This window comes from Dermochelys coriacea, chromosome 7, assembly GCF_009764565.3.
Source record: "Dermochelys coriacea isolate rDerCor1 chromosome 7, rDerCor1.pri.v4, whole genome shotgun sequence".
NCBI lineage: Eukaryota > Metazoa > Chordata > Testudines > Dermochelyidae > Dermochelys > Dermochelys coriacea.
In genome coordinates, this window is record NC_050074.1 from 12871557 (window position 1) to 12896997 (window position 25441).

The 25441-nt window shown below is 43.5% G+C and overlaps 1 protein-coding gene and 1 pseudogene across 11 annotated transcripts in view; one reads left to right on the top strand and one right to left on the bottom strand.

Annotated features, from left to right (window-relative positions):
• The window catches only part of CHL1 (cell adhesion molecule L1 like), a 214912-nt gene that overhangs the window by 152793 nt on the left and 36678 nt on the right, over positions 1–25441 (top strand). For all 11 annotated transcript variants that reach the window (XR_005293999.2, XM_038410055.2, XM_043518858.1 and 8 more), the window contains 9 exons: positions 339–523; positions 6860–6991; positions 8469–8606; positions 9807–9918; positions 10368–10534; positions 12380–12545; positions 13554–13678; positions 24007–24108; positions 24340–24537. Coding sequence is in view for 10 of the 11 variants with exons in the window: in XM_038410055.2 (XP_038265983.1) it covers positions 339–523; positions 6860–6991; positions 8469–8606; positions 9807–9918; positions 10368–10534; positions 12380–12545; positions 13554–13678; positions 24007–24108; positions 24340–24537 (1325 nt within the window). In the remaining variant the exon portion in view is untranslated. The remainder of the gene's footprint in view (positions 1–338; positions 524–6859; positions 6992–8468; positions 8607–9806; positions 9919–10367; positions 10535–12379; positions 12546–13553; positions 13679–24006; positions 24109–24339; positions 24538–25441) is intronic.
• Positions 15937–16046, bottom strand: LOC119859582 (annotated as a pseudogene).

A 25441-nucleotide genomic window follows, 5' to 3' on the forward strand; every position in this document is an offset into this window, starting at 1 on the left:
AACAAGCTTCAGTGCCTCTACTACAGTTCATGCCAATATGTTTACAAGGGATGCAAACCTGTTTTGTGACCCACTGTCAGCTGCAAAGGATTTGTTGTACACAGGTCCCTTTTAAACAACAGGCAGTAGCTATGGACCATATCAAACCTCCAGCCAGGATGTTTCAATGAGTAAAATGGATAGCTCTGCACACAAAGGAGTGCCATTTGGAGAATTCTGAAATCATGATCTAACAAAGGGAAATGTATAAACTTCAACATTCAGTAGTTATACTGATGTGAAATGTTACAACTTTTTTTTTTAAATTAAACTCAACATCTTCTTTCTTTTTCTGCTAGCCCAACTCCACATCTTAACTGGATCATGGCTGGTAGAGATTTGCCCAAGGACAGAGCAGTGACAGAAAGTTTTGGAAAGGTTTTGAAGATAGAACAAGTATCTGCAGCAGATGAAGGAACTTATGAGTGCACAGCAAGCAATTCTATGGGGAGAGTGAAACATGAGTTTCAAGTTCATGTGGAAGGTGCCATTTATATTTTAATGGGTTTTAGATTTTGAATAATAAACAGGGGTGTCAGAATCTCTGCTGGTGTAAATCAGCACAATTCATTGAAGTCTGTGGATTTGATTTATTGATTTATACCAGCTGAGGATCTGGCCCTAAGATTTTATATTTGCACAGTGTAGCATTACATTTCATGTAAAATGATTTTTTTTCAGTAATCTAAAATATAAAGATGTGCTTTAGTCAAGCACAGGTTATTGGATTAAATTCTGTGACGTGTTATGCAGAACTCAGGCTAGGCAATCTAATGTTCACTTTTGGCCTTAAAATCTATGAAACTATCAGAGGTATAATTTACTTTTTTTTTAATATAGTAACTTTGACTGGCTCTTACACACTTTATTCAAATATAACTCCTAATCCTTAGAGTAAGGTCTGTCTGATAAATCCAAAGCATTTGCATAGAAAGGAAAAATTAGAGGAAACCATGCTGGCCTCAATAATGGGAACATAACGTAGTCACAAAGAATAATCTCTGTGTTTTTAATGATATTTGCCACCATTTGAAAGGTGTCAGTGATGTCTCAGCTAGATTACTGCAGTTTTCTTTCCTCACTCCCCTCCAGGTTTCTCAAAATATCACAGCTGAACAATCTGCTTCATTTCCTACCACATTGTATTGAAATGTATCAGCCTCATTTGCAGGACTCTGCTGCTACCTATATTTCTGCCACAGTGGTACACTCCAGTACTCATTTTTTACTCTGCTGATTTTGCTTATCTTTATGATCCCTTGGCCACATCTTCTTCAGAACCCAAATTCTACTGTCACACTACCCCACACATCTGGAACCACTCCTTCCTCTCCAGTGCACCTGGTGATATCATTCTTCTTTTAATCCCTACCCATGCCTACTTTTTTCCTGCCATTGCTGATCTTCACTAGAGCACTTCCCTGTGACATTCTCATCCCCAAATGAACTTACCTTGGCTCATCAAAAGGGATGGAGTGTCCATGATCTTCAGTGTCAAAAGCACAGGCATGAAGGAGTAATTTCATTAGCTGGTAGAAGTAGCTGAAGGGGACGTGACATGAGCCAGTGTCTCACATGACAAACCTTCACAACTTGTAATATTAATAAAATACTCACAAAGTTTACATAACAGGACAATTTAAGTGACTGTAACTCTGACTGCAAAAGCAAACAGTCTTCCCCAGGAGCTAAGGAACTCATTATCTACTTACTTTTCCCCACTTGCTCTGTTTTGTAATCCTTACTAATCTGTCTCCCAGCAGTTTTTTATATCCTCACTCATTAATGTTATCGTTACTCCTGTACTATCTGTGTACGTTAGCATGGGGGCCTGTCTAACTTTAGATCTGCAAACTGTATCTCTGATTCCACAAAGGCTAGAGAGGCCAGCTCCTACCAGTAAGATGCCTCCACAAACAGCTGTCTACAGCCCTTCACTAAAATAATACATTGTTGATCAATTGCTCTATTAGCGGCGCCCTTGCTGACTCTGGATAGCTTTGTTGACCTGTAGTGGCTGAACCACATAAAGGGTTTTATGAGTCTGCTGCAGCATTCTGGTTCTTTCCACGCAGGCCATTGAGTGGCCAACATGCCCAGGGTTCTATCTCCAGGGACAGCAACACCCCCCTTCCTGCCCACGTGAATCATTTTACATGAGCATCACATTTGAAGTTTCCCAGTGTATTTTCTGGATTTACTTAGGTAGTAAACTCCATAGGCCAAGGACACTGTCAACTCTTAACAAACCATGATTAATAATAAAGCACAATGCCTTTCTTTGCTTTTGCAAGGCAAATAATAATATGATGATAGTACCTAGGTACACAGCTCAAGAATTAGGGCACCACAGTATAAAGCATGGTGCATACCCAGGAAAGTCAGAAAGCTCAGGAACTTACTTGTCCAGTACAAACCAAGAACTAGAGGCTTGTGGCTTCTTTGAAGTTCCCTGACACCCAGTTTAGCTTGCAGTCTATGCTATGACAAGACGTACCATGTGGATGAAACAAACAAATGGTGGTGGGTGGAGCACAAGTTGATGGAGCAAACTATGACACAATAAACAGAAGTCTCAGCTCACTGTGTACCTAGCAATTGGCAGCTAGCACTTCTTCATAGGCATCATGGCAGAGATTCAGTCTTAAAATAGTGACTTGTATCATATCACATAATAGCATAACAAAGCACATAGTTACTCCAGTGTAACTCTTTTGAAATCGGATGTGTGCATTTTCCTATCCGTTATTATTTATTTATTTATTTGCTGGCGAAGGTGAAACTGAGTAATAAAACCAGCCAGTGTAGTATCTTACAATAGGCATCAAGCAAACTGGTTGGGTTAGGTAACAATGCAAAACACTTCCATTGTAAATCAAAAGTGAGAAACAATCTAGGGTCAAAATAAAGTCTAGAAAAGCATTGCCCCATATTTACACAGAAGATGAGTAACAGAATGAGTTTGCAGATAAATGCCTCTTTTTCAGAGTTAATAGGGCAATCCAGCCCCAGGACAGGGCAACGTGTAACGTTGCTGCTTCAGGAATAGAGTAGCAACAGAATGTGAAAGTCACAATGTGATTTTTTGCTTCCCATTGTTCCAGGGCACAGGGATGTGGACCATTCCCCTTTCTGTAGCAGGTTATTGCTCCATGTGTGCATTGGGTGACCCACTCACCCATCACCTGCTCACAGGGGGACTATCAGCCTACTGGCAGATGCTCTTCCTCCCTCCATCACTAAGAAAGCTCCAGGGATGTGGGTAGCCCATGCAGGACCATGTGGTGACTCCTTACTCCCCCGTATTGCTGTGTCCAGGCACACAGCAGGGCTCACAGTTCCCCCCATAGAGCAGAGTACAACATTTAGTGATATTATCATTTTGTAATGTTACTATTGGCCATGCTAATATAGCTGCTATTTTGGGTAAGACACCCAAAATAGCTCTGGAAGGAAGATACTGAAACATAATTGAAAGACTCAGCAAAAACATTTTTCACTTGCCATGATAAAAAAGAGACTCCGCTTTGCTGAGAGAAATGTGCTCCTACGCTATTAAGCCATCCACTTCTGCCAGCTGCTCGATTTTAATCTTCACTTCCCCGTCTCTCCTCACTTCTCCATAGGCAGGCAACCAGAGAGGAAGAACAGCCTTTCAGGTATCTACACAGCATTTTGTCATATGATGTGACTGATCACGCCCTGTCATTTGACACAACCCTGTTTTGTATAATATTTATTTCTCTTCCTGAAAGTGGGGAGGAATAGGACACCACGGCCTGGAGAAGTTTCACATGCTCCTGTCATGGAAGTTGCTGACTCTTAAAAATCATTCCAGATGATTTGGAACGTCTCTACAGTAGCTGAATATTTTAACAATCTGGTTGTGGTTTTCTCAACTGTAAAAACTGAAGCCCTCAAAGCAATTGTAGGAGCTTCAAAAAGTAAAATACAAGGGAAAAAACATTAACTAAGTTGTTCAGTATGTTGACCACAGATCTCTACAGGGATAAAAGCTTTGTGATGAATTATTGTTTCTGTTCATTAACCAGCAAGTCCCCAAAAACCTAAAACCGCTATTTCCATGTAAACAATGCTTTTTATGAGAGCTATTAAACCCCTCTCCCCTGCTTAGAACCAATGTCTATTGATGCCACTAATAGGATTTAGATCTATTAGGAGTCTCCTCCCATGCAACACGTTAGGCACAACTGAACCCAAGTATTCTCCTTTTCTAGAGTTTCAAACCAATAAATGTCACTAACATCCATCACAGAGCCACATATTCAGTCTCATTCTCTCTCTGCGCACATGACAGGGTCAGCTCCTCAACTGGTGTAAATGAGTGTAGTTCTATTGACATTGGTGGAGTTATGCCACATCTGAGGATGTGACAGTTTTTCCTCTATGAATGTGTATAGGGAGAGAAAATTAAACAAGTAAGAAAAATTACTCTCCATGCCATTAACTAGTGTTATGTCAACAACTAGCACTGCTCTTCTGCCCATTCTCTCTCCTATTGCTAGAGTATAAATCAGAATCTAGCTCTCATTTCCACGTTGTGTCCTCTTGCTGATACTTAAGCATGCCCAAACAAAACCCCAGTCTTCATAACAGCATTCTCAAGCAATGGCATTTGCAGGCAGCCTATTTACTAATCCTACAATAGTTTGAGGGCCAAGATTCAGGCAATTATGACAAAGCATATGGAAATGTTCAGCCAGAAAATTGTTTGACTGCTTGAACATTTTAATCTCTCTTTTAGAAAAGCGATGGAGCCTGGAAAATTAGAATGGTGACAGAAAAAGCCTGTTGTTGCTGTTTGAGCAGAGAGAGGTTCTTAAAAAACCCCCCACAAATTGTCATGATTTCAAACACTTTTATTTATGAATATATTCCCCCCAAATTTAAAATGCTTATAACCTCTGAAGCTTTTAACTAGCACAATGCCTGGCATCATAACCCTGATCTTGGTTGGGGTGTCTAGTCTTTATTGTCAGAATAATAGTAATTAATAATAGTAATAATATAATATAATTAGGGGCATCATTTAAAAAAAAACACACATGCCAATTGTAATCACAGCCCCCACATTCGCAGCTGTTTTAAGAGGGGTGAATTGCCCATGGAGGTGGCTGCCTTTACTCATCTTGCTCGCACAAATCAGCAACTTGCTGGCATAAATGTGGCATTTTGCAGATGCAAGTGGTGCACGTTCATATTTGATGCTGCATCCATTGCATTTGATATATTAATAGGCAGCATGGCGCCGCTTCCTAATAGAGAAGGGCTTCTCTAGTGTCTTCATGGTGTGGACTACATTTTAATACTGAAATTGTCTAATGGACACCGATAGACTCACAACTGCATAACATCGATGAGGCAACTCTAGCAGTTTCTTACTTGAAAAAACATTAGGAAAGTACTTAGGCTGTGTATTTTTAGCTCTCCTTTAATTCAACGGAGCAGCAAGAGACGAGTAGCTAGCATCATGTGGCAGACAGCCTCTTTTGGACTATCAGCAGTTCTCCATCGAGAACCAGTGATCTTGGGGTACATTTTAGGAACCTTTGTATTAGCGTATTGTCACCATCTCATTTCTGTCTTGGTCCTTATCTTCAAGACCTTTAATGACCTGAATATCTAAAAGATTGCCTAAAGCTCTAGGATGAGGACTGTGGTTAACAACTCCAGTTCTCAATACTGCTGGTCTATGCAAGAGACAGACCTTTGACTGATTCCATACTGTGAACAAACTCCCATAAGAACCAAGGATCTCCCCATCTTCTGCTCCAGGTGCAAGACCTGCTGCTTTGACCTTCTCTAATGTGAATACATAGCAGTGTTTACTCTTTACATATTTAAGAAAGAAAAGGAAAACCTACCAAAACAAACACCACACTACACACTCAATTCTCCTCATTAACATAAACATAGTGTTTTTACTTCCTGTTCTAAGAACAAGGAAATATGTCAGTACAGCACTGCATCTCTGGCACCATCATGTGGACAACTTTTAGCACAGTTGACTTTTGAGTGGTGACTGCTCTATCTTGAACATTTAGGGCCTGTTTCAAAGCCAATTGAAGTCAATAGAAAGACTCCCTTTTACTTCAGTGATCTTTGGATCAGACCCCTAGGATTCCAGTTGTCTGGCTATTGTGAGGATGATGCAAAGGTGTCAGAAATCCCAGGAAACCTCTCTGGTCCATGCAAAGAGATAAGCTTGGGTTCAGCCCCTGCATTCCCTGAGTCACCAAAATATTCTTAACACTGCAGGTTCTTCCATCAGAGACCTATATCCAGGTCCCATTGAAGTCAATGGAATCCACATGATTACATCCAAGGGGAGGATTTGGGTTGAATAGATATTTGCATTTTCATTACATTGGTTACATTGCATGTCTGTTGTTAAGAGTTCCATATTGAGGGTGTTTCTGAAAATATCAAACCAAGCAACCTTGCCATTTTCACCAGCCTTCCTGTGCACAAACATTTAGCTTTGCACTTACAGCTTGGCATTTTCACTCAAACACTGTCCACTTCCAACAGCCTCTCCATGGCATTTAATTTCAACAAACAACATCTAAACAGAGGAGTATGAGAATGGTGTATATATTATTTTAATTTCTCTGGTAGAATCATTTTATAAATCAAAATAAAATAAGACAATATATTTATCCTTTAAGAGAGAATCTGCTCTGCAATAGTTGATCGTGTGTGCCATCTTCTGGAAGACATTAGTGATAGCAGCATCTTCATGAACTTTTATTCCTACTCGTTGTAAAATCTGCTGAAATGTTATTTTCTTTCTTAACAGAACCTCCTCGGTGGATAAAGAAACCCACAAGTGATGTTTACAGCATAGAGTCAACTGCTTTGCTATTGTGTGAAGCTACTGGCAAACCTGAGCCAACTATAAAGTGGAAACGTAATGGGATGCCTATTGATAGTAAGTAAGGATACAAAATAGTGTGCTCATACAACGCCGACAAACACCGGTTGTTGGCGGGTGGGATCAAACTAGGGGCCTCTGGTGCTTAGTGCATGAGCCTCTACTGCATAAGCTAAAAGCCAAATGCTTGTTAGCTAAGGCTGTAGAGCAGACTCATTTAACTCTCTCTCTAAGTGGTCTCAGTGCCACTAGATGGAACAGAACACCACACCCAGAAGGTGTGTAGGTTACACTCAGACAGCTGGACAATATTAGCATATACTATACTCCCAGCACCAAAGTTGGTGCATAAATCCAAATGCATCATATGACAGTTGATTTGTCTGGTTTAGCCAAAGTGAATACTTCATGGTGATAATGAAGAGAGTAGAATTAAAGCAACAATAATATGGAAGCTACAACTGTAATTTAAAGCCCATGTCCAGTCAGCGTATGTTTCTCATCTTTAGGAACATGGATCAGACTCTTACAATACTAGGGCCCCACTAGGACTCATAGACTAGCACAGAGATAAGCCACAAAGTGTCTGAAGAGTAAAGGCCCTGCTCCCTTCTTGTTCCTCCCCTGGCACTATCTGCTTGAATGAGAGTGGGGAAGGGTTAGGCCATGCGTCTGTCTCTCTCTCTCTCTGTCACAGACACACCTGAACTAGCCAGCATAGCATGCTGCATGCTGAACCCCTCTAATGCATTCTAGCTGAGAAAATCAGAATTCCTCTTAGGGACCCAATCTGCAGCGTGGTCCATCCATTCTCACTCCAAGTTACCCAGGACACTGTCTACCCTAGGGATCGGCAACCTTTGGCACGCAGCCCATCAGGGAAATCTGCCGGGATGTTTGTTTACCTGCAATGTCTGTTTGCTCTTCCAGGCCAATAGGGGCTGCGGGAAGCGGAGGCCAGCATGTCCCTCGGCCCACGCCGCTTTCTGCAGTACCCATTGGCCTGGAATGATCGGCCAAATCTGCAGACGCTGAAGGTAAACAAACCGTCCCAGCCTGCCAGCGGAATTCCCTGACGGGCCACGCGCCAGAGGTTGCTAATCCCTGGTCTATCCCATCATACTGTGTATATAGGTATAAAGAACATACAGTATGGCTGAAATTCAAAGTTTTTTAGGTGATTTGGACATTCTTTTTAATGAGAACTGGGTAGTCGGATGCCTTAGGTGCTTCTGGAAATCTGCACACACACATACAAAATATAAACCATGCTATTTCTGTCATAGGTAAAATGTCTCTGTAGATAAACATGTTACTGCAAGCCAAGTTATCCACTTCTTTTTCTCCATGGGAATGATGACATATGCAATGCTTTAGAGCAGCTTTCTGGTGGTTGGGGAACTGTTAGCCTAATCCTGAAAATGCAACTTGCCCTTTTAACATGCATCTGAAATGGAAGCCGTTCAGAGATGCTCTGTGAACTCAAAGTGCTGATCATTCCTCATCCTACTGACATCATTTGATTCCTTTCAAGAACGGACCTATAGGGGCAGAGTCTCCGCTGGGGAGATCAGCATTACCAACCTACAACTGCAGGACAGTGCAGTATATCAGTGTGAGGCAACTAACAAGCATGGTGCCATCCTTGCCACTGCCAATGTGAATGTTTTAAGTAAGTATCCCACAACATTAGATTATTTATGGAAAGGATGCTTTTGCCAAGGGACCCAATCCTGTTCACCCATCACTGCTTGAGGATAAATCATGGGAGTAAAAGTTTGTACGATCAGGCCCATAGTTGTTAATGCTTTACCAAAGCTGGCTGTTGTTCTATGGCTTTCATCATTAGCCTCAGGATTCTAACAAGTTCATTTTAACTTTGCATTGGTCCAAAAAGTGAAGAGATGCAATTTATTATGTAATCTGATTCAAAGAGCCTTGTGTCACATGCACGATATTATATGTTTAGTGGAAGCACAGAATGACTCATGTGTACACTCTAGTTTAAGAATTGTGCCTCGCTCAAAGACTTCTATTAAATAAAACAATAACTGATAGTTGAGTTGAGACCGATGATGTGGAACGGGGATTGTGCCCTTAACTGTACAATTATATTATTACACAGATCATTAATCTGGAACTTCAATTTTTATTATCAATTTGTTCATTTAAGAAACAATCATAATGCTGGGAATTGACTTAGTGGAAGCGGTCTCCATAGGCAGCAGAACTAATGTAGTTTCCGCATCCAGACCAAGATTTCTGGAGCATGTCCTGGGCCCTACAGCCCCGGCATGTCATAGAACCAACCTCCTGTTATGTTTACACAGTGGTGCTTAAAGAAAAGGAGTACTTGTGGCACCTTAGAGACTAACAAATTTATTTGAGCATAAGCTTTCGTGAGCTACAGCTCACTTCATCGGATGCATTCAGTGGAAAATACAGTGGGGAGATGATTTATATACACAGAGAACATGAAACAATGGGTGTTATCATACACACTGTAAGGAGAGTGATCACTTAAGATGAGCTATTACCCAGGGACTAGCTACAGAGAAGGAGCACAGTATAAAGAGAGAGTATGGCAATGAATTTCTCATTAAGTAGATGCACCAGCGATCGACCCTTATGAGCTGGTGGCAGTAGCTGCCAAAGCATCTGAGCTGCAGTTGTACTGAGCAGTGGTAGGACAGCTGGAGGGTCCAGAGATGGAATGATTCCTCATTGTGCAGGTCCCTCTTGCACCAGCCCAGTTACTTGTACTTGTTGTGGGGCTAGTGGCAGGGAGGGCACTGGAAAGAGGATCTAAGAAATAACATGTTTGATTCTAACTCCAAATCATAACATAACTGATTTACATTCTGTTTTGCAGATATTGCTCCATTAGTGCTAACCTCAGACAGTGAAGACTATGCCACAGTTGCTGGTTTCAATGCTTTCTTGCACTGTCAAGTTTTTGCTTCACCTTCCGCTGTCATTACTTGGTAAGCCATTGATAACTGTTTGCCTGCTGCTTGTTTTAAATCTCTGGTTTTATATTGAACATGTTATTTAGCTGTACAAACACATTGAAACTTTTCAGTCATCATGTTTGAGTTAAATTTAATAATGAATAAGATAATATCAGTATGGTAGACTTAAACAAGCTTTTTATCCAAGGATCTCAAGGCATGATGCTGTACAAAGATTAGAAAACTCCACAACATCTGTTTGAGGAAGGTATTGTAATATCCAATAGGCTGGTAAACTGAGACATGGTGTGGCTAAAGTGACTTGTTCAGAGATATTCAGCCACTCCGTGACATAGCTGGGAACAGAATCCAGAAATCTTCTTCTTATTCCTTTGCAATAATCACTAAACCTAAATTCCTCCTGGTGTGAAAGCCTGGTTCCAAGACTTGAAAATAATTGGTAACCATTATTATACTGTTAGGATGAGGGATGACAGCACAATGCCACTTGAAGGTCTGCGGTACACTGTATATGAAAATGGCACCTTGGAGATCAGAGAGACACAGAAAGAAGATTCTGGGTCGTACACTTGTTGGGTGACAAATTTGGTTGGAAAAAGTGCAATCACTGCCAATCTGGGTATCAGAGGTAACTTCTCATTTTATGAATAGACACATCTTTGAAACATGTTAAAGCTTTAGAGAAAATGTATTCCAAAACAGAGGTATATTCTGCTTCTTGTAATTGCATCAAAAATTATCACATGGTTTATGAACAATACTTGATTCAGAAGGACCCAGTCCAGCAAAAGAAGCAGCATCATGTATGGATGATGCAAGGGACAACTATGCAAGGTTTAATGAAAGGAATATCCAAGAATCAAGACAAGGTATGCACTCTTACATATTTTGTGCATGGTTCTTCCCCCATGAATGGATGACCCTCACATTGTCCTGGGCTCTGCAAAAAGAATGACAAGGCACAAGGAATGCGGCTTAACTGGGTCACGGCTTTGTTAACTAACACATCTGGGAACTATCTGGCAATAACTTGTCCAGTGCAGATCAAACTTCCTTCTGTAATCCATACCACCTTGGGGAGCACGGCCCTCATCCCATCCACTTCCATATCATTAACCTGGTTCCAGCAGCATTGCTGCAACCCCACTGCCATTCCCCTCTTTTGATTGTTGAGGGCATGGGTATTAGGCCCTTACTGTACCAGACATTAAGAACCTCCCACCCCATTCCCCACTTCTTTAGGGGTTGTCTTCTCCAAACTCTACCACCAGTTGCAATTTGTCAGAGGATTGGACCTCCTAGTGCATGAGTACCTTCACTGGGCACCTGCCAAGTTGCAACAACATGAATGATAATCCCCTCTACTCTCTCAGGTTAGAGCAGGATCTGGGTTTGGGGTACTTGCTGTGGGCATTATACTAGTAGCCTTTTTGAGACTGGGAAGGAGTTTTTTTCCATATTCCTATATTGGCCCGAGTACTGTCGAGGGGAGGGTTTGCTTCCTCTCATCAGCCCCGAGACTCAGTGGATATGCTGGATTTGTAATGTTTGGCTTTTGGAATAATTATAGCATTCCTGTAGTGTGTGTTACTTTTAAATTACTGATATGCACTCTCATCTTTAACTCCATTTCAACACAGGTTTTGGAGTTTTGTGTGTGTGTGTGTGTGTTGAAATGGAAGATGGGGTTGGACAGGTACAGTTGAGAACATAATCTAAAGTCAATGGATTGCACATGTTATAGAGAGTTTAGTGTAGCCTGAAGAACTACTAATGATGCATGAGTAGGAAAGACTGCAGTTTGACTCTGAGCCAAAGATGATTTTGCAGGTTTTGTAGTTCGGTTTTGTTTTGTTTTGTTTTCTTCCTTTTCTTTTTACTTGTCAGCTGGACACAATTGTTTAGAAATTAATGAGAGACTATAAATATGAGAACACACAATGAAATGTTCACAAAACTACTTTTCACTGTATGGCAATGTAGCCAATTGCTTTCCATTACTTATTCTTCTGTTTCTTTATTTAGATTGATTTTAAAATAACGAACTTGATTGTGATATTTTTCCCCACTTGACTTTAATTCGTTTGTAATTTTCTCTGGGTCATTGCCAAAGTCTATTTGAAATAGGATTGGGCATAAAAATTATAGTCAAGTTTTTCTGTCTCATTTATTTTGTCATATATTGTAACAGACCATTAGCTAGGATGTTCACCTGTGATATTTTCCTATAAACTCCTGATTGGCTGTATGATCCTCTTTGATATGAATTGAACTGAAAGGAAAATTTTTTTATAGTACACTAAATGTTAGCCCAACCTCAAATCAAAAACATTCCTCCTTAATTTGACTACTATGTAGAAAAACTACAGCATATTGCTCCTATGGTTTTTTTTCTGCATTTGAACTTCTTGGTGAAAATGTAGGACAATCACCTGTATATTGCTAATCAGAGTATCTTTCTGTGATCAACCAGATGCTACAAAACTTCTTGTTACTCCTGAAAACCCACAAGTGTTGAAATCACATTCAGTTTTATTGAAATGTCAGTCTGAATATGACTCGCACTTGAAACAAAGTTTTAAATTATCCTGGAGGAAAGATGGAGATGAGTTGCAAATCAACAGCACAGAAGATGGCAGGTAATCTTGAGAAAAAACCTCTCCTTGTTTTGACTCTGAAACAATACTGTGTTATGTGTAGCATGGTTAATTTTGTTCCCTACGGATAGGATGTTTTTATAGCTTTAAGCCAAGTCTGTGCATATCATAGCTGTTCATACAGTACATTTCTTTTTGTGAATGTACCTGTGTTCTTTCAAATATTTTAAAGCTTTGATTTTTTTTTTGAACTAAGCTTCACAGGTAGGTTCACGTATACTTGCTATCCAGTGGTGCAGTATGTCTCATTTGGCAGGCACCCTACACAATGAAGTATCAAACTTGGCTGCCTACCCTTCATCCAAGTGTGAAATACTGGCTCCACTGCAGCACTGGGAGTTTTATCATTGACATCAGCGGAGCCAGCATTTCACCCCAGTTGTTCAACACTGGGGTGCTAATGCTTAACGAGAGCTAGAAAATAAGTTTAAATAGTATACATTAAAAGCAGTGTGTTTCTGAGTGGTTGTGTCGTAAGCATAGGAATGAATGAAATGAGGGCTGAATTTTGCTCTCTGTATAGTTTTGCCGTTGAATTTGATATGACTAGGATTGGGCCCCTAATCCTATGAAGTGTCCGGAATGGACAACTCCTTTATTTTTTAGTCACGGAAGAAGTACAGCCCCCCACGCTCCACCACATAATATGACTGAGCACATGCATAAAGACTGAGGGCCAGATCCTCACTGAGAGGTAAATCAGCATAGTTCCATTCAAGACAATGAAGCCATGCCATTTACACCAGCTGAGGATCTAACTCTGAGCTCTAAATTGCTACAAAAGTAATATTCTAAAGTACAATGTGTAATATATCTGCAGCTAAGACACAATTTTAAATAACAGACATACACCACCACTGTATTACTCCAAATGTGTCTGTTATCAAAGGCATGCATGAACAGGCCTACAGGAAAAAAATATCTATCAGTAATGTGCTTCTCTTCCAATTTTCTCTCTCATGCTTATGTAATTTCTTTTTTGTCCTGAAGGATAATTCCTGAAATGGATACGTTGTTCATATCAAGTGTGACATTAGAGGATCAAGGCATTTACACCTGTGTAGCTAGTACATCTCTGGACAGTGTCACAGCCGAATCCCAATTACTTGTCCTTGGTAAGTAATTTTTTCCACCTGGTTTGCAGCCTACATCCAAAAAGTTAAACAATGTTGTGATTCAGACCAGTTTTTCTACACACTCAGTTCAATTTATAGAACATCAGTGGCCTGGTTTTCAGAGATGCAGAGCACCTGCAGCATCTTTTAATTTCAGTTAGGATTATGCTTTCCAACATCTGTGAAAACTGGGCCCCAGAGCACAATATTCTGATACAACAACACATATAATAATGTCCTTGTTGAGCGCCATTCATCATTTTCTCTTGTGCAAGAGGCAATCACACCAGCTGTAGGAGCTGTTGAAGGCTGGAAGCTCTAATTGCATTGGTGCAAAAGTTATGCTGTCACTTTGCAACCTCAGGGGGAGGATTCCTCTATCCCAGCTTCCACAGAGGTCTCTGGCATGCAGCCTAGCTGCTTGGACTGTCTTGGTTCCAGAATATGGTATTACTGGGGCCGCCCATGAGAATTTATCAGTTTTGACTTAGCTATATACATAAGTCTACCTTGCTATTTGAATACACCCTAAGCACCCCTTCAATTATGATTGGGAATATCTTTCCTGCAAAAATAGTGAGGCATTTTTATTTTGTTATCTAAAGTCCTGAAGCTAAAGTACTTATGTCCCCCACTACCATAGTAACTGAGTGCCTTACAATCTTTAATGTAGTTGTCCTCACAAAATCCCCTGTGAGGTAGAGCTGTACTAGTATCTATGTACTAGTCAATTACTAAGGGCTATTGTCGTATTTTCTATGGCTAACAGAGTCTTTTAGTTCAAGCATTTGAGGCTCATGCTTTAAGATCCTGAGGTCCCAGGTTCAATCCTTGTATCTGACAGCTTCGGGCTCATCAATCTCTATATGTGGCACAGCCATCACGAGACGGGGACAGAGAATCACACAGAATGGGTGCAGTTACACCCCTATTTTACAGAAAGGGAACTAAGGGCTTTTCTACACTTGAAAGGCTACCGTAACACAACTTATGCCAATGGGAGAGGTTCTCCCACATCAGTGTAGGTAGTCCACCTCCCTGAGAGGTGGTAGCTAGGTCAATTAGGTGAGTTTTTCACATCCCTTAGTGACATAGCTAGATTGACCTAACATTTTAGTGTAGATTGGGCCTAAGGCACAGGGAGACTAAGCGATTTACCTAACGACACACAGGAAGCTAGTGGCAGAACTGAGACTTGAAACCCAGCTCTCCCAAGTCCCACGCTGGCACCATAGCCACTGGACAAGCCTCCTTTTCTCTTGACACTGCTATGGACTGCCTGCAGCTCTGCCCACGTGAAGCCCTATTGAAGTCAAGGGTGGGTGAACTGATGCACTGACATGCAATCCATTGCAGAATCAGAGCCTAAGTACCTATCCAAGGGAATTGGATATTAACAGGAATGTTATTTTAGGCAGAGGTGGGCAAACTACAACCCGCGAGCCACATCTGGCCCGCGCAACTGTCCTGCCCGGCCTGTGATCTCCCGGCCGGGGAGACTAGCCCCCAGCTCCTCTCCTGCTGTTCCCCTCCCCCGCAGCCTCAGCGAGCTGTGCCACCAATGCTCTGGCCCACCGCTCCTGCCGGGCAGCGCGGCTGGCTCCAGCATGGTAAGAGAGCAGGAAGCAGAGGGTTCCGGGAGGCAGTCAGGGGATAGGGAGCATGGTGGGGATTGGATAAGGGGTGAGGTCCCCGGGGGCGGTTAGGGGCGTGGGTCCTGGGAGGGGGCGGTCAGGGGACAAGGAGCAGGGAGTTTGGATGGGTCAGGGGTTCTGAGGGGGCAGTCAGGGGGCGGGAAGTGGGAGGGGGCAGATACTGAGTGGGGGCCAGGCTGTTTGGGGAGACACAGCCTTCCCTACCTGGCCCTCCATATAGTTTTGCAAACCCAATGTGGCCCTTGGGACAAAAAGTTGCCCACCCCTGTTTTATGGGCAAGTTTTTGTTTTAATTCAATCCATTTATATTCTTGGCAGAGGCTGCAACAGGACTTAAATCACTCACCCTTGAGAGTTTTGTATTTACTTCATGCTTCATTGATAAATGCTGGTTTTCAATAAAAAGTAAATTAACAACATGACATGCCTTTTATTTACACTATTGTACATTTATACTACTGTGTAATTCAAGATGTTTGTTGACTATTTGTTGAACTACTTATGAAAATTCCATAAAGGGCTATATTCCCTTTTAAAAGTTGACCTGCTTGGGGGGAAGAATGGTCTTGATCCTTTTTTGTTTTTATTATAATTGTGACGGGGCAAGGCCAGATGGCTATGGAAGAGTACTAGAAACTCATAAATGTTCCTCTCCACGGAAATCTTTAGTAAAAGGTGAAAGATTTATATGATCTAAAGATATGGAAGAGTAGTGGGAGATAGATATATTAGCTCCAGGCTAAACAAATCCTTGGTACCAGGATAAGTGAAATGGCAGCTGCTCCAGGTCAATTAAGACACCTGGGGCTAATTAAGAACTTTCCAGAAGGCAGGGAGAAGGCTAGGTTGATTGAGACATCTGAAGCCAGTCAGGGGCAGGCTGAAACTAGTTAAAAGCCTCCCAGTTAGTCAGGTGGGGGTGCATGTCAGGAGCTGTGGGAGGAAGTTGCGCGGTTGGAGAGGCTGAGTAGTACACACCATATCAGGCACAAGGAAGGAGGCCCTGAGGTAAGGGTGAATTGGAGCTTGAGGAAGTGAGGGCTGCTGTGCGGGAAGTAGCCCAGGGAATTGCACATCATGTTTCTAAAAGGTCAGCTACCATAGCTGATACAATTAGGGTCCCTGGGCTGGAGCCCGGAGTAGAGGGTGGGCCTGGGCTTCCCCCCCCCCCCGCCTTTGCCCCCTGATTAATCACTGAGACTGGGAGACAACAGGGACTGTGCAAGGAAGGATAACTTCTCCTCACCTCCCTCGCTGGCTTATGATGAAAATGGCTCAGTAGACTGTGACCCTTATCTCTAGAGAAAGAAGGGTTAGGTGGAAGGTCACAGTGAGCCTCTGAGGCTAGCAAAATCCACCAGGAAACACAGGACCCACGGAGGCAAGACCAGAGCTTTGTCACAACTGGTGTCAGAAGTGGGATTTCGTTCACAGTGTGGCGAAAGAAAGAGGTTTTTTTTTTAAAAAAAAAAAGTGCACTGGGGGTTTGGATATTTTTTTTGTTTTGATTTTTTTTGTTTGCTTTGTACCACAATGGAGGAGGTGGTAAGAGCTCTGGTACAAGCCATGGCAGCCCAACAAGAGGCCACCCGGGTTCAGGCAATGGCACAACAGAAGTCTATGCGGCTACAGCAGGAAACCAATTAATTATTGATGAGCCAGGCAACCCAAGATCATGCTCTCTTGAGAGAGGTGGTGGACCAGCTGAAGATCCTCACCACCCAGGCCCAGGGTCCGACGGGACGCAAACCCTGAGGGCCACTGGTTGTCTGCCAAAGATGACGTCAAGAGATGTCGTAGAGGCATATCTCCTCTCATTCAAAAGGACTGCACAGCGAGAGGCGTGGCCCCAGGAGCAGTGGACCAGCATCCTCACCCCTTTTTTGTGTGGAGAGGCCCAGAAGGCCTACTTTGACTTGCCTACCACAGATGCCACTGACTATACCCGTCTGAAGGCAGAGATCCTAGCACGAGCAGGGGTAATGGCAGCGGTAAGGCCCAGAGGTTCCATGAGTGGAAATACCAGGAGAACAAACCCCCGAGGTCCCAGCTATTCGACCTCATACACCTTGCAGGGAAGTGGTTACAGCCCGAGGTGTGCAGGCTGGAGGAGATTTTGGAAACCCTGGTCAAAGACCATTACATGCGGGGACTGCTGCCAGATCTCCGCAAATGGGTAGGCCAGAATGATCCGTCCACATACGATGAGATGATAACACTGGTAGAAAGACAGATGACAGGCAGGGGACTGACCTGACTACCCAAGGAAGGCCCCTTTCGAAGCAAGCACCCGACCTCAACCCTGGAAGGTTGGGCAGCCAAACCCCCGGGGAGTCCTAGGTGGAAGAAGGAGCGGCCGAAAACCAGCAGGGATCCCAGAAGGAAGGGATTGGCCTGAGTGGGGGGAGCCCCGGGACTAAACCCCCTAACCCCCGGGATAGGGGAGTGATTAAAAGCAATTATAGATGTTATGTATGTGGGGAGTGGGGACACATAGCAGCACAGTGTCCCAGCACCGAGGAGCCTTTGCAATGTAATTTGGTGGATTGGCAGGTCCCATGCTCCCTTATCCACCTCGCGGGGGTCGCATTAGCCCCGCATAATTACACCAGGCCAGTGAGGATAAATGGAGCAGAGACTACAGCGCTTGTGGACTCTGGGAGTGCTATCACCCTCATATCGGATAAGCTGGTAAAAAAAAAGTCAGCTGCTACAAGCCAAACGCATAGCAATGACATGCGTGCATGGGGCCGTGAGCCATTACCCCACCATCCCAGTGGAGATAGAGGTTCAGGGAAACCCCATTGAGGTGACTGTGGGCATAGTTCCTAAACTCCCATATCCTGTAGTCATTGGGAGGGACTATCCAGGGTTTGATAATTTACTCCCCCCAGAGAGGCAGGAGGGAGGTGGGGACCCTGAGGACAGCGACTTGTCACCGGGGGAATGTCAACCCCCGATGTTCGCTGAGATTTCTCAGGATTTGTTCTCTGCCCCCCAAAAGACCTGGAAAACAAAAAAGGAGAGAAAGGCCGCAAAGGCCTTGGGAACCCGGATCCTGACCCAGCGCCAGAAGACCTCCCTAGTAGGCAGATGGACATGAGCAGCCAACAGAGAAACTTCCACCACAGAAGGTGAGCCAGAAGCTGCCCCCAGCCATGACGGCGGCGAGCTGTTGGAAGAAGCAGAAGCCGGCCCCTGGGAGCTTGGGCAGTTAGTCCCGGGAGAGAGACTTTTGGGCGGACCAGGTGAAGGACCCCAGATATGATAATGCCAGGAAAGAGGTGGCCGAGATTGATGGGATACCTGTGGATGGGAAGGTCCGGGGTCCCGGACCTTACTTTATAGTGAAGAAAGATCTCCTGTACCTCATGGTGCAAATGCAGGAGCAAGAGATACAACTTCTGGTGCCACAAAAACATCAAAAAGCCATATTGAGTCTCTCCCACAGTCACCTGTTTGGAGGATACCTAGGGGTAGAGAAAACCCAGGAGTACATGAAGATGTCCGGTGATACTGCACCTCTTGTCCGGAGTGTCAGTTACATAGCCCTCACCCACACTTGCGGGCTACTTTGATACCTCTTCCAATAATAGAGGTTCCTTTTGAACTGATAGCCATGGATCTGGTAGGGCCCCTAGAGAAGACAGCTTGGGGCCACCAACATGTGCTTGTTGTACTGGACTATGCAACCCAGTACCCGAAAGCTGTTCTCCTGTGCAACACAGCTTCCAAGACAATAGCTAAGGAACTAGTACGGATCTTTGCCTGGGTTGGGCTACCCAAGGAGATGTTGACTGATCAAGGGACACCTTTCATGTCCAAGATGATGAAAGATCTCTGTTCATTGCTCCATGTACAAGCCCTGCGGACCTCTGTATACCACTCGCAAACAGATGGCCTTGTGGAAAAGTTCAATAGGACCCTCAAGACCATGATCAGGTAAGTGGTGAGCCAGGATGGGAAAGATTGGGATACCCTATTGCCTTACATCATGTTCGCCATCCGGGAGGTTCTGCAAGCCTCCACGGGTTTTTCTCCATTCGAACTACTATATGGGCGCCACCCTCGGGGCATATTGGATATAGCCAGAGAAGTCGGGGAAGAGGAGCCAAATCCCGGAAGGAACATAGTTGAGCATGTACTGCAGATGAGAGATCGGATAGCCTGAGTTACACCCATTGTACAGGAACACTTGGAGAGAGCACAGGAGACCCAACGAACCCATTATAACTACCAAGTGAAGCTTCGACGGTTCCAACCAGGGGATCGGGTGATGGTACTGGTGCCCACAGCAGAAAGTAAACTGTTGACCCAGTGGCAGAGACCCTACAAAATAATCAAAGCCGTGGGAGAGGTGAACTATAAGGTATGGCAGCCAGGCCGCCAGAAATCAGAGCAAATTTACCACATCAATCTTCTAAAACCTTGGCATGATCAAGAGACATGCTTAGTCATGCAGGAGACCCTTCCCCAGGAGCATAACTTACATGAGCAAGTGAGGATATCATCCAACTTGACGCCAATCCAAAAGATCGAGGCAGCCGACGTGATTAATCGCAAAACCAGGGCGGACAACTGAAACCTATCACCATATCTGCATGATCCCCGGAGTCAAGGTAACATTGAGACCCTACCAAATCCCAGTAGCCAAAAGAGAGGAAATCAAGGCCGAAGTAAAGAAAATGTTAGAATTAGGGGTTATTGAAGATTCTTACAGTCAGTGGTCCAGTCCAATTGTTCAAGTGCCTAAACCTGACGGTACCGTGAGATTCTGTAATGACTTTCGCCAACTGAATGAAATATCCCAGTTTGATGCATACCCCACACTACGCATTGATGAACTGGTTGATCGACTGGGTAGTGCCCGATTCTTGACTACACTGGGTCTGACAAAAGGGTACTGGCAGATTCCTCTGACCAAAGAAGCTAAAGAAAAGATAGCATTCTCCACCCCGGATGGGCTATTCCAGTACACCGTCCTCCCTTTTGGGCTAGATGGGGCCCCAGCCACATTCCAGCACCTCATGGATAAGTTGCTGTGCCCCCATACTAGTTATGCAGCTGCATACCTAGATGATGTCATCATCCATACGCCAGACTGGGGAACCCACTTGGAGAAAGTTGAGGCAGTACTGCGCACCTTAAGGCGGGCTGGCCTCACTGCTAATCCCGCTAAATGCGCCAGGCTAGCAGAGGCTAGGTACCTGGGATATATTGTGGGAAGGGGCATAGTGAAGCCCCAAATGAATAAGCTAGAGACAATTCAAAACTGGCCCCGGCCGACCCGACAGAAGCAGGTCCGTGCGTTCCTAGGCGTGGTAGGCTACTACCGACGGTTTATTCCCCACTTCGCCACTAGGGCAAGTCCCCTAACGGACCTGGTGAAGGCCCAAGGTCCAGACATAGTAAAGTGGACCGACGCAGCAGAGGGGGCATTTACAGACCTTCGGACAGCCCTCTGTAATGACCCTGTACTCATAGCCCCGGACTTTAACAGGAAATTTGTTTTACAAACAGATGCTTCCGAGGTGGGGTTGGGGGCAGTTCTGTCGCAAATGGTGGGAGACAAGGAACACCTAATCCTCTACCCTAAGCAGAAAGCTTCTCCCAAGAGAACAGAAATATGCAGTAGTCGAAAGAGAATGCCTTGCTGTCAAATGGGCTATGGAGACACTGCATTATTACCTCTTAGGCTGGCGATTTTCTCTTGTAACGGACCATGCACCCCTCCAGTGGATGCAGCGGAATAAGGAAAAGAATGCAAGAGTCACCAGGTGGTTCTTATCCCTCCAACCATTCCAGTTCCGCATACGGCACAAGGCTGGATGCCACCATGGCAACGCTGATGGTCTGTCACGAGCGTACTGCCTGGCGTCCCAAGTTGCCCAACTCTATGGTGTTGAGCGGGGGGGAGGTGGGGGGATATGTGACGGGGCAAGGTCAGATGGCTATGGAAGAGTAGTGGGAGATGGATATATTAGCTCCAGGCTAAACAAATCCCTGGTACCAGGATAAGTGAAATGGCAGCTGCTCCATGTCAATTAAGACACCTGGGGCCAATTAAGAACTTTCCAGAAGACAGGGAGAAGTCTAGGTTGATTGGGATACCTGAAGCCAATCAGGGGCTGGCTGAAACTAGTTAAAAGCCTCCCAGTCAGTCAGGTGGGAGTGCATGTCAGGAGCTGTGGGAAGAAGTTGCACGGTTGGAAAGGCTGAGTAGTAAACACCATATCAGGCACAAGGAAGGAGGCCCTGAGGTAAGGGTGAATTGGAGCTTGAGGAAGTGAGGGCTGCTGTGCGGGAAGTAGCCCAGGGAATTGCACATCATGTTTCTAAAAGGTCAGCTACCATAGCTGATACAATTAGGGTCCCTGGGCTGGAGCCCGGAGTAGAGGGTGGGCCTGGGCTTCCCCCCCCCCCCCGCCTTTGCCCCCTGATTAATCACTGAGACTGGGAGACAACAGGGACTGTGCAAGGAAGGATAACTTCTCCTCACCTCCCTCGCTGGTTTATGATGAAAATGGCTCAGTAGACTGTGACCCTCGTCTCTAGAGAAAGAAGGGTTACGTGGAGGGTCACAGTGAGCCTCTGAGGCTAGCGAAATCCACCAGGAAACATGGGACCCACGGAGGCAAGGACAGAGCTTTGTCACATAATGTATAAGCCAGATGGGGGTTTAAAAAAATCTGTGTTTTTCAAACTAAAAATTCAAGCCTTTTCTGTCCTTGAAAACTCTATGGTGGTGACTAGAGAACTAATTTTGATAAAAGCAAGACACCACAATTTGAGCATGAAGGAATTTTTCGTTGGACTGTTTAAAACTGTTTGGCTTTGTTAACACCCATCAGTGACTAAAGGACATATTGGAGACATCTCTGTTAAAATAGAGGACCGCTGTCTCTCCAAATAAGATCTAAGAACTAACAACAGACATACTCTGAGACCTCAAGAGGGCCACTAGCAAAACTTAGGGAGACCATACTGGGTATTTCTGATATTTCAAAGGTGTAATACAATTGAGGAAGAGAGAAGAGGTAGGGTGAGGCGAAGAATCTTTCGAACATTCTTTACACATCATAAACACGGTAAGAAGGCACAAGCTCACTTTTTAAAAAATCCTGTGCGTTTACCTTTAATTTAGTTTGCATGCTAAACTAAATGTCAGTCCTAGTTTTATCCAATAATACAGGTGACTTGATTGAGGCACAAAGAGGATGAAGACTTCCTCAAGGCCTCAAAGACCTACTCCTTAATCTGTTTAATTACTATGTCACATTGCCTTAGATTAAAGTGACTCCAGGAGATGGAACCATTTCCACTTTGAGGTTTGAAGAACATGTTCATAATGAAAATAATTTTATTTTTAACATGATTTTTTTATTTCTTTCATGGTTTTTTTTTGTATTTAGATGTTATTTCAACAAACATACTGCTCCAAAATACTATTGTTATGAGAAACTGTTTTTTCCTCAGACCATATCAATTTCATAAAACGGATGGCAAAATTGACAAAACAAGTCTCAATATCTGATGAAGATAAACATCTGTCAGTCTGAATGTGCCTGTATTAAAGGCATTCACTGTAGGATATATTTCAGAGTAGCAGCCATCTTAGTCTGTATTCGCAAAAAGAAAAGGAGTACTTGTGGCACCTTAGAGACTAACAAATTTATTTGAGCATAAGCTTTCATGAGCTACAGCTCACTTCATCAGATGCATCTGTAGGATTTTCACAAACATATGTTATCCCAAACCATAGATCGTCTCTAGTGCCTCTTATAAACTTTTGAGAAACTCAAGGTCATTCTGCAAACATGTCTGTCCACCCATGCTGTTTTCTTGCTCTCCTGCTGGTTAATCCATCTCTGTATATGCCGTATTCAAGCTTTACAAGTCAGATTCTAAAGTCCTGTATTGTCAGACCTCATATGTAGCTCTGAAAATTGGCTCTGACACAGACAGTGCATATGATGGAGTAGTAGCTGGGGTTGGAATGACCCTGCTGAGAGATTAAAAGTCACCTTCGTGGCACCGAGATGAGAGATCTAGCCAGGTTGTTATATCATACTCACCATCATGGCATCTGAGCATCCAATTGGCTTTTGTCCTAGCCTTTAGACAGATGATGAACTGAGAAGCTGGGTCATGAACTTTCTTCTCCACTCACATAGTATAGGGTTAAACTGGGATCCACCAGGGATAATGCATTTTCTCCTCTCACTAACATTATAGGGGCGTAGGTTTAATATCTGGGGAAGTTCACTCTTCTTTCCCCATCACTGTGGTTTGGACCACAGTAAATCCAAGTGAAGCAAATGCAGCTTTCTATTAAAAAGAGAACTGAGATATATTAATTGTTATATAGACTTTATATTGATGAAGAAAAAATAAATCGATTGCATTAGTTATTACAATAAGAGGACATGAGATTTCCCTGAAAAATGAATATAGCCATTCATAAAATCAGAGGATTCACTTTGTGTTTGTATAATAAGGGTGGGATTTTTAAAAGTGATTGTTGCTGGCCTAACCAAGTCACCATTGAAGTCAGTGGGAGTTTTTCCATAGCCTTCAGTTGGAGCAGTTAGGGCCAATGCACAGCACTGTTGAAATTTTACCCTAAATACATTCAACTCACCACCTTTCTGCTATTTCTTCTTTATTTCTTAGATGTTCCTGACCCACCAGAAGAGCTTCTTCTCTCAGAAAAACAGAACAGAAGTGTTAGATTATCCTGGAAAGCAGGAGGCAGTCACAACAGTCCCATTTATGGTATGAAGGATTCTAGTACCATAGTCTTACATTTATTTTTTAGAGTTACAGTGTGTCATTACCACTAGAATAAACAGACAAGGTTCATAGACATACTTAATTGTTTTTATTTTTTAAACACCTTTGTTGTAAAGTTGTTTTCTTCTGTGCTTGCCATTGTATTTATATGGGCTTTAGTGCAGAGTTATGCTTTTGGTATTCTCTCTCTCATTTTTATTTTTCCCCGTCCAGAGTCCATTGTAGAATTTGAAGTGAATCGTTGGGAGCCTGGGAAGTGGCAGGAACTCACAAGAATCCCAGGGAACAACACAGCCGTTGTTTTATCGTTGGCTCCTTATATGAATTACCAGTTCCGTGTTATATCCGTTAATGGTGTTGGAAGAAGCAAGGCTAGCGCTTCATCAGCACGCTATGAAACACCTCCCACTGGTACATACTGTCATCTCATTTCCTAGCTATATATTTTCTAGAATAACGTTTAATCCTATTTGTTCCATGAGAGTTTGAAATCCAGCAGGGTTGCTTTCAGCCCAGTTTAAATCATCTGGGACCAGATTTTTATACTCTTGCAAACCTGAACAACACCTTATTCCATGATTCGTCCCACTGAAGCCAATGGGGCTCTATGAAGATGTAGTTATACTCAATAGTCTCTGAAAGGAGAGGCTAGAGCTTGACCCACAACAGCCAGAAGAGCTGGTACCCTGCAAAGGGGAGCATATGCCACACATTTGCCAAGGTTGGCACAGCAGCAATGCTCTCCTGCACGCTCTGAAGCTCTGGAGGACAGCATACTAAGTTAGGTACAATGGTCCAGGGGCTCCAGTTGGTTCTGTTGCTTAAAGCCCCAATATAGCCCTTTTACATACAAATCAGTTGCTAGAATGGATCTTTCTCAAGATTTATGGTGAGTCTCCCAGCACCTCTGAACTTGTCACAAATCTCCATTCATAACACATTTCTCATTGTAGCACAGAATGACTGGTTCCTAAAGGTTTCAGAGTAGCAGCCGTGTTAGTCTGTATTCACAAAAAGAAAAGGAGTACTTGTGGCACCTTAGAGACTAACAAATTTATTTGAGCATAAGCTTTCGGGAGCTACAGCTCACTTCATCGGATGCATTCAGTGGAAAATACAGTGGGGAGATTTATATACACACAGAGAACATGAAACAATGGGTTTTATCATATACACTGTAAGGAGAGTGATCACTTAAGATGAGCTATTATCAGCAGAAAGGGGGGGGAGGAGGAAAACCTTTTGTGATGATAATCAAGGAGGGCCATTTCCAGCAGTTAACAAGAACGTCTGAGGAACAGTGGGGGGTGGAGTG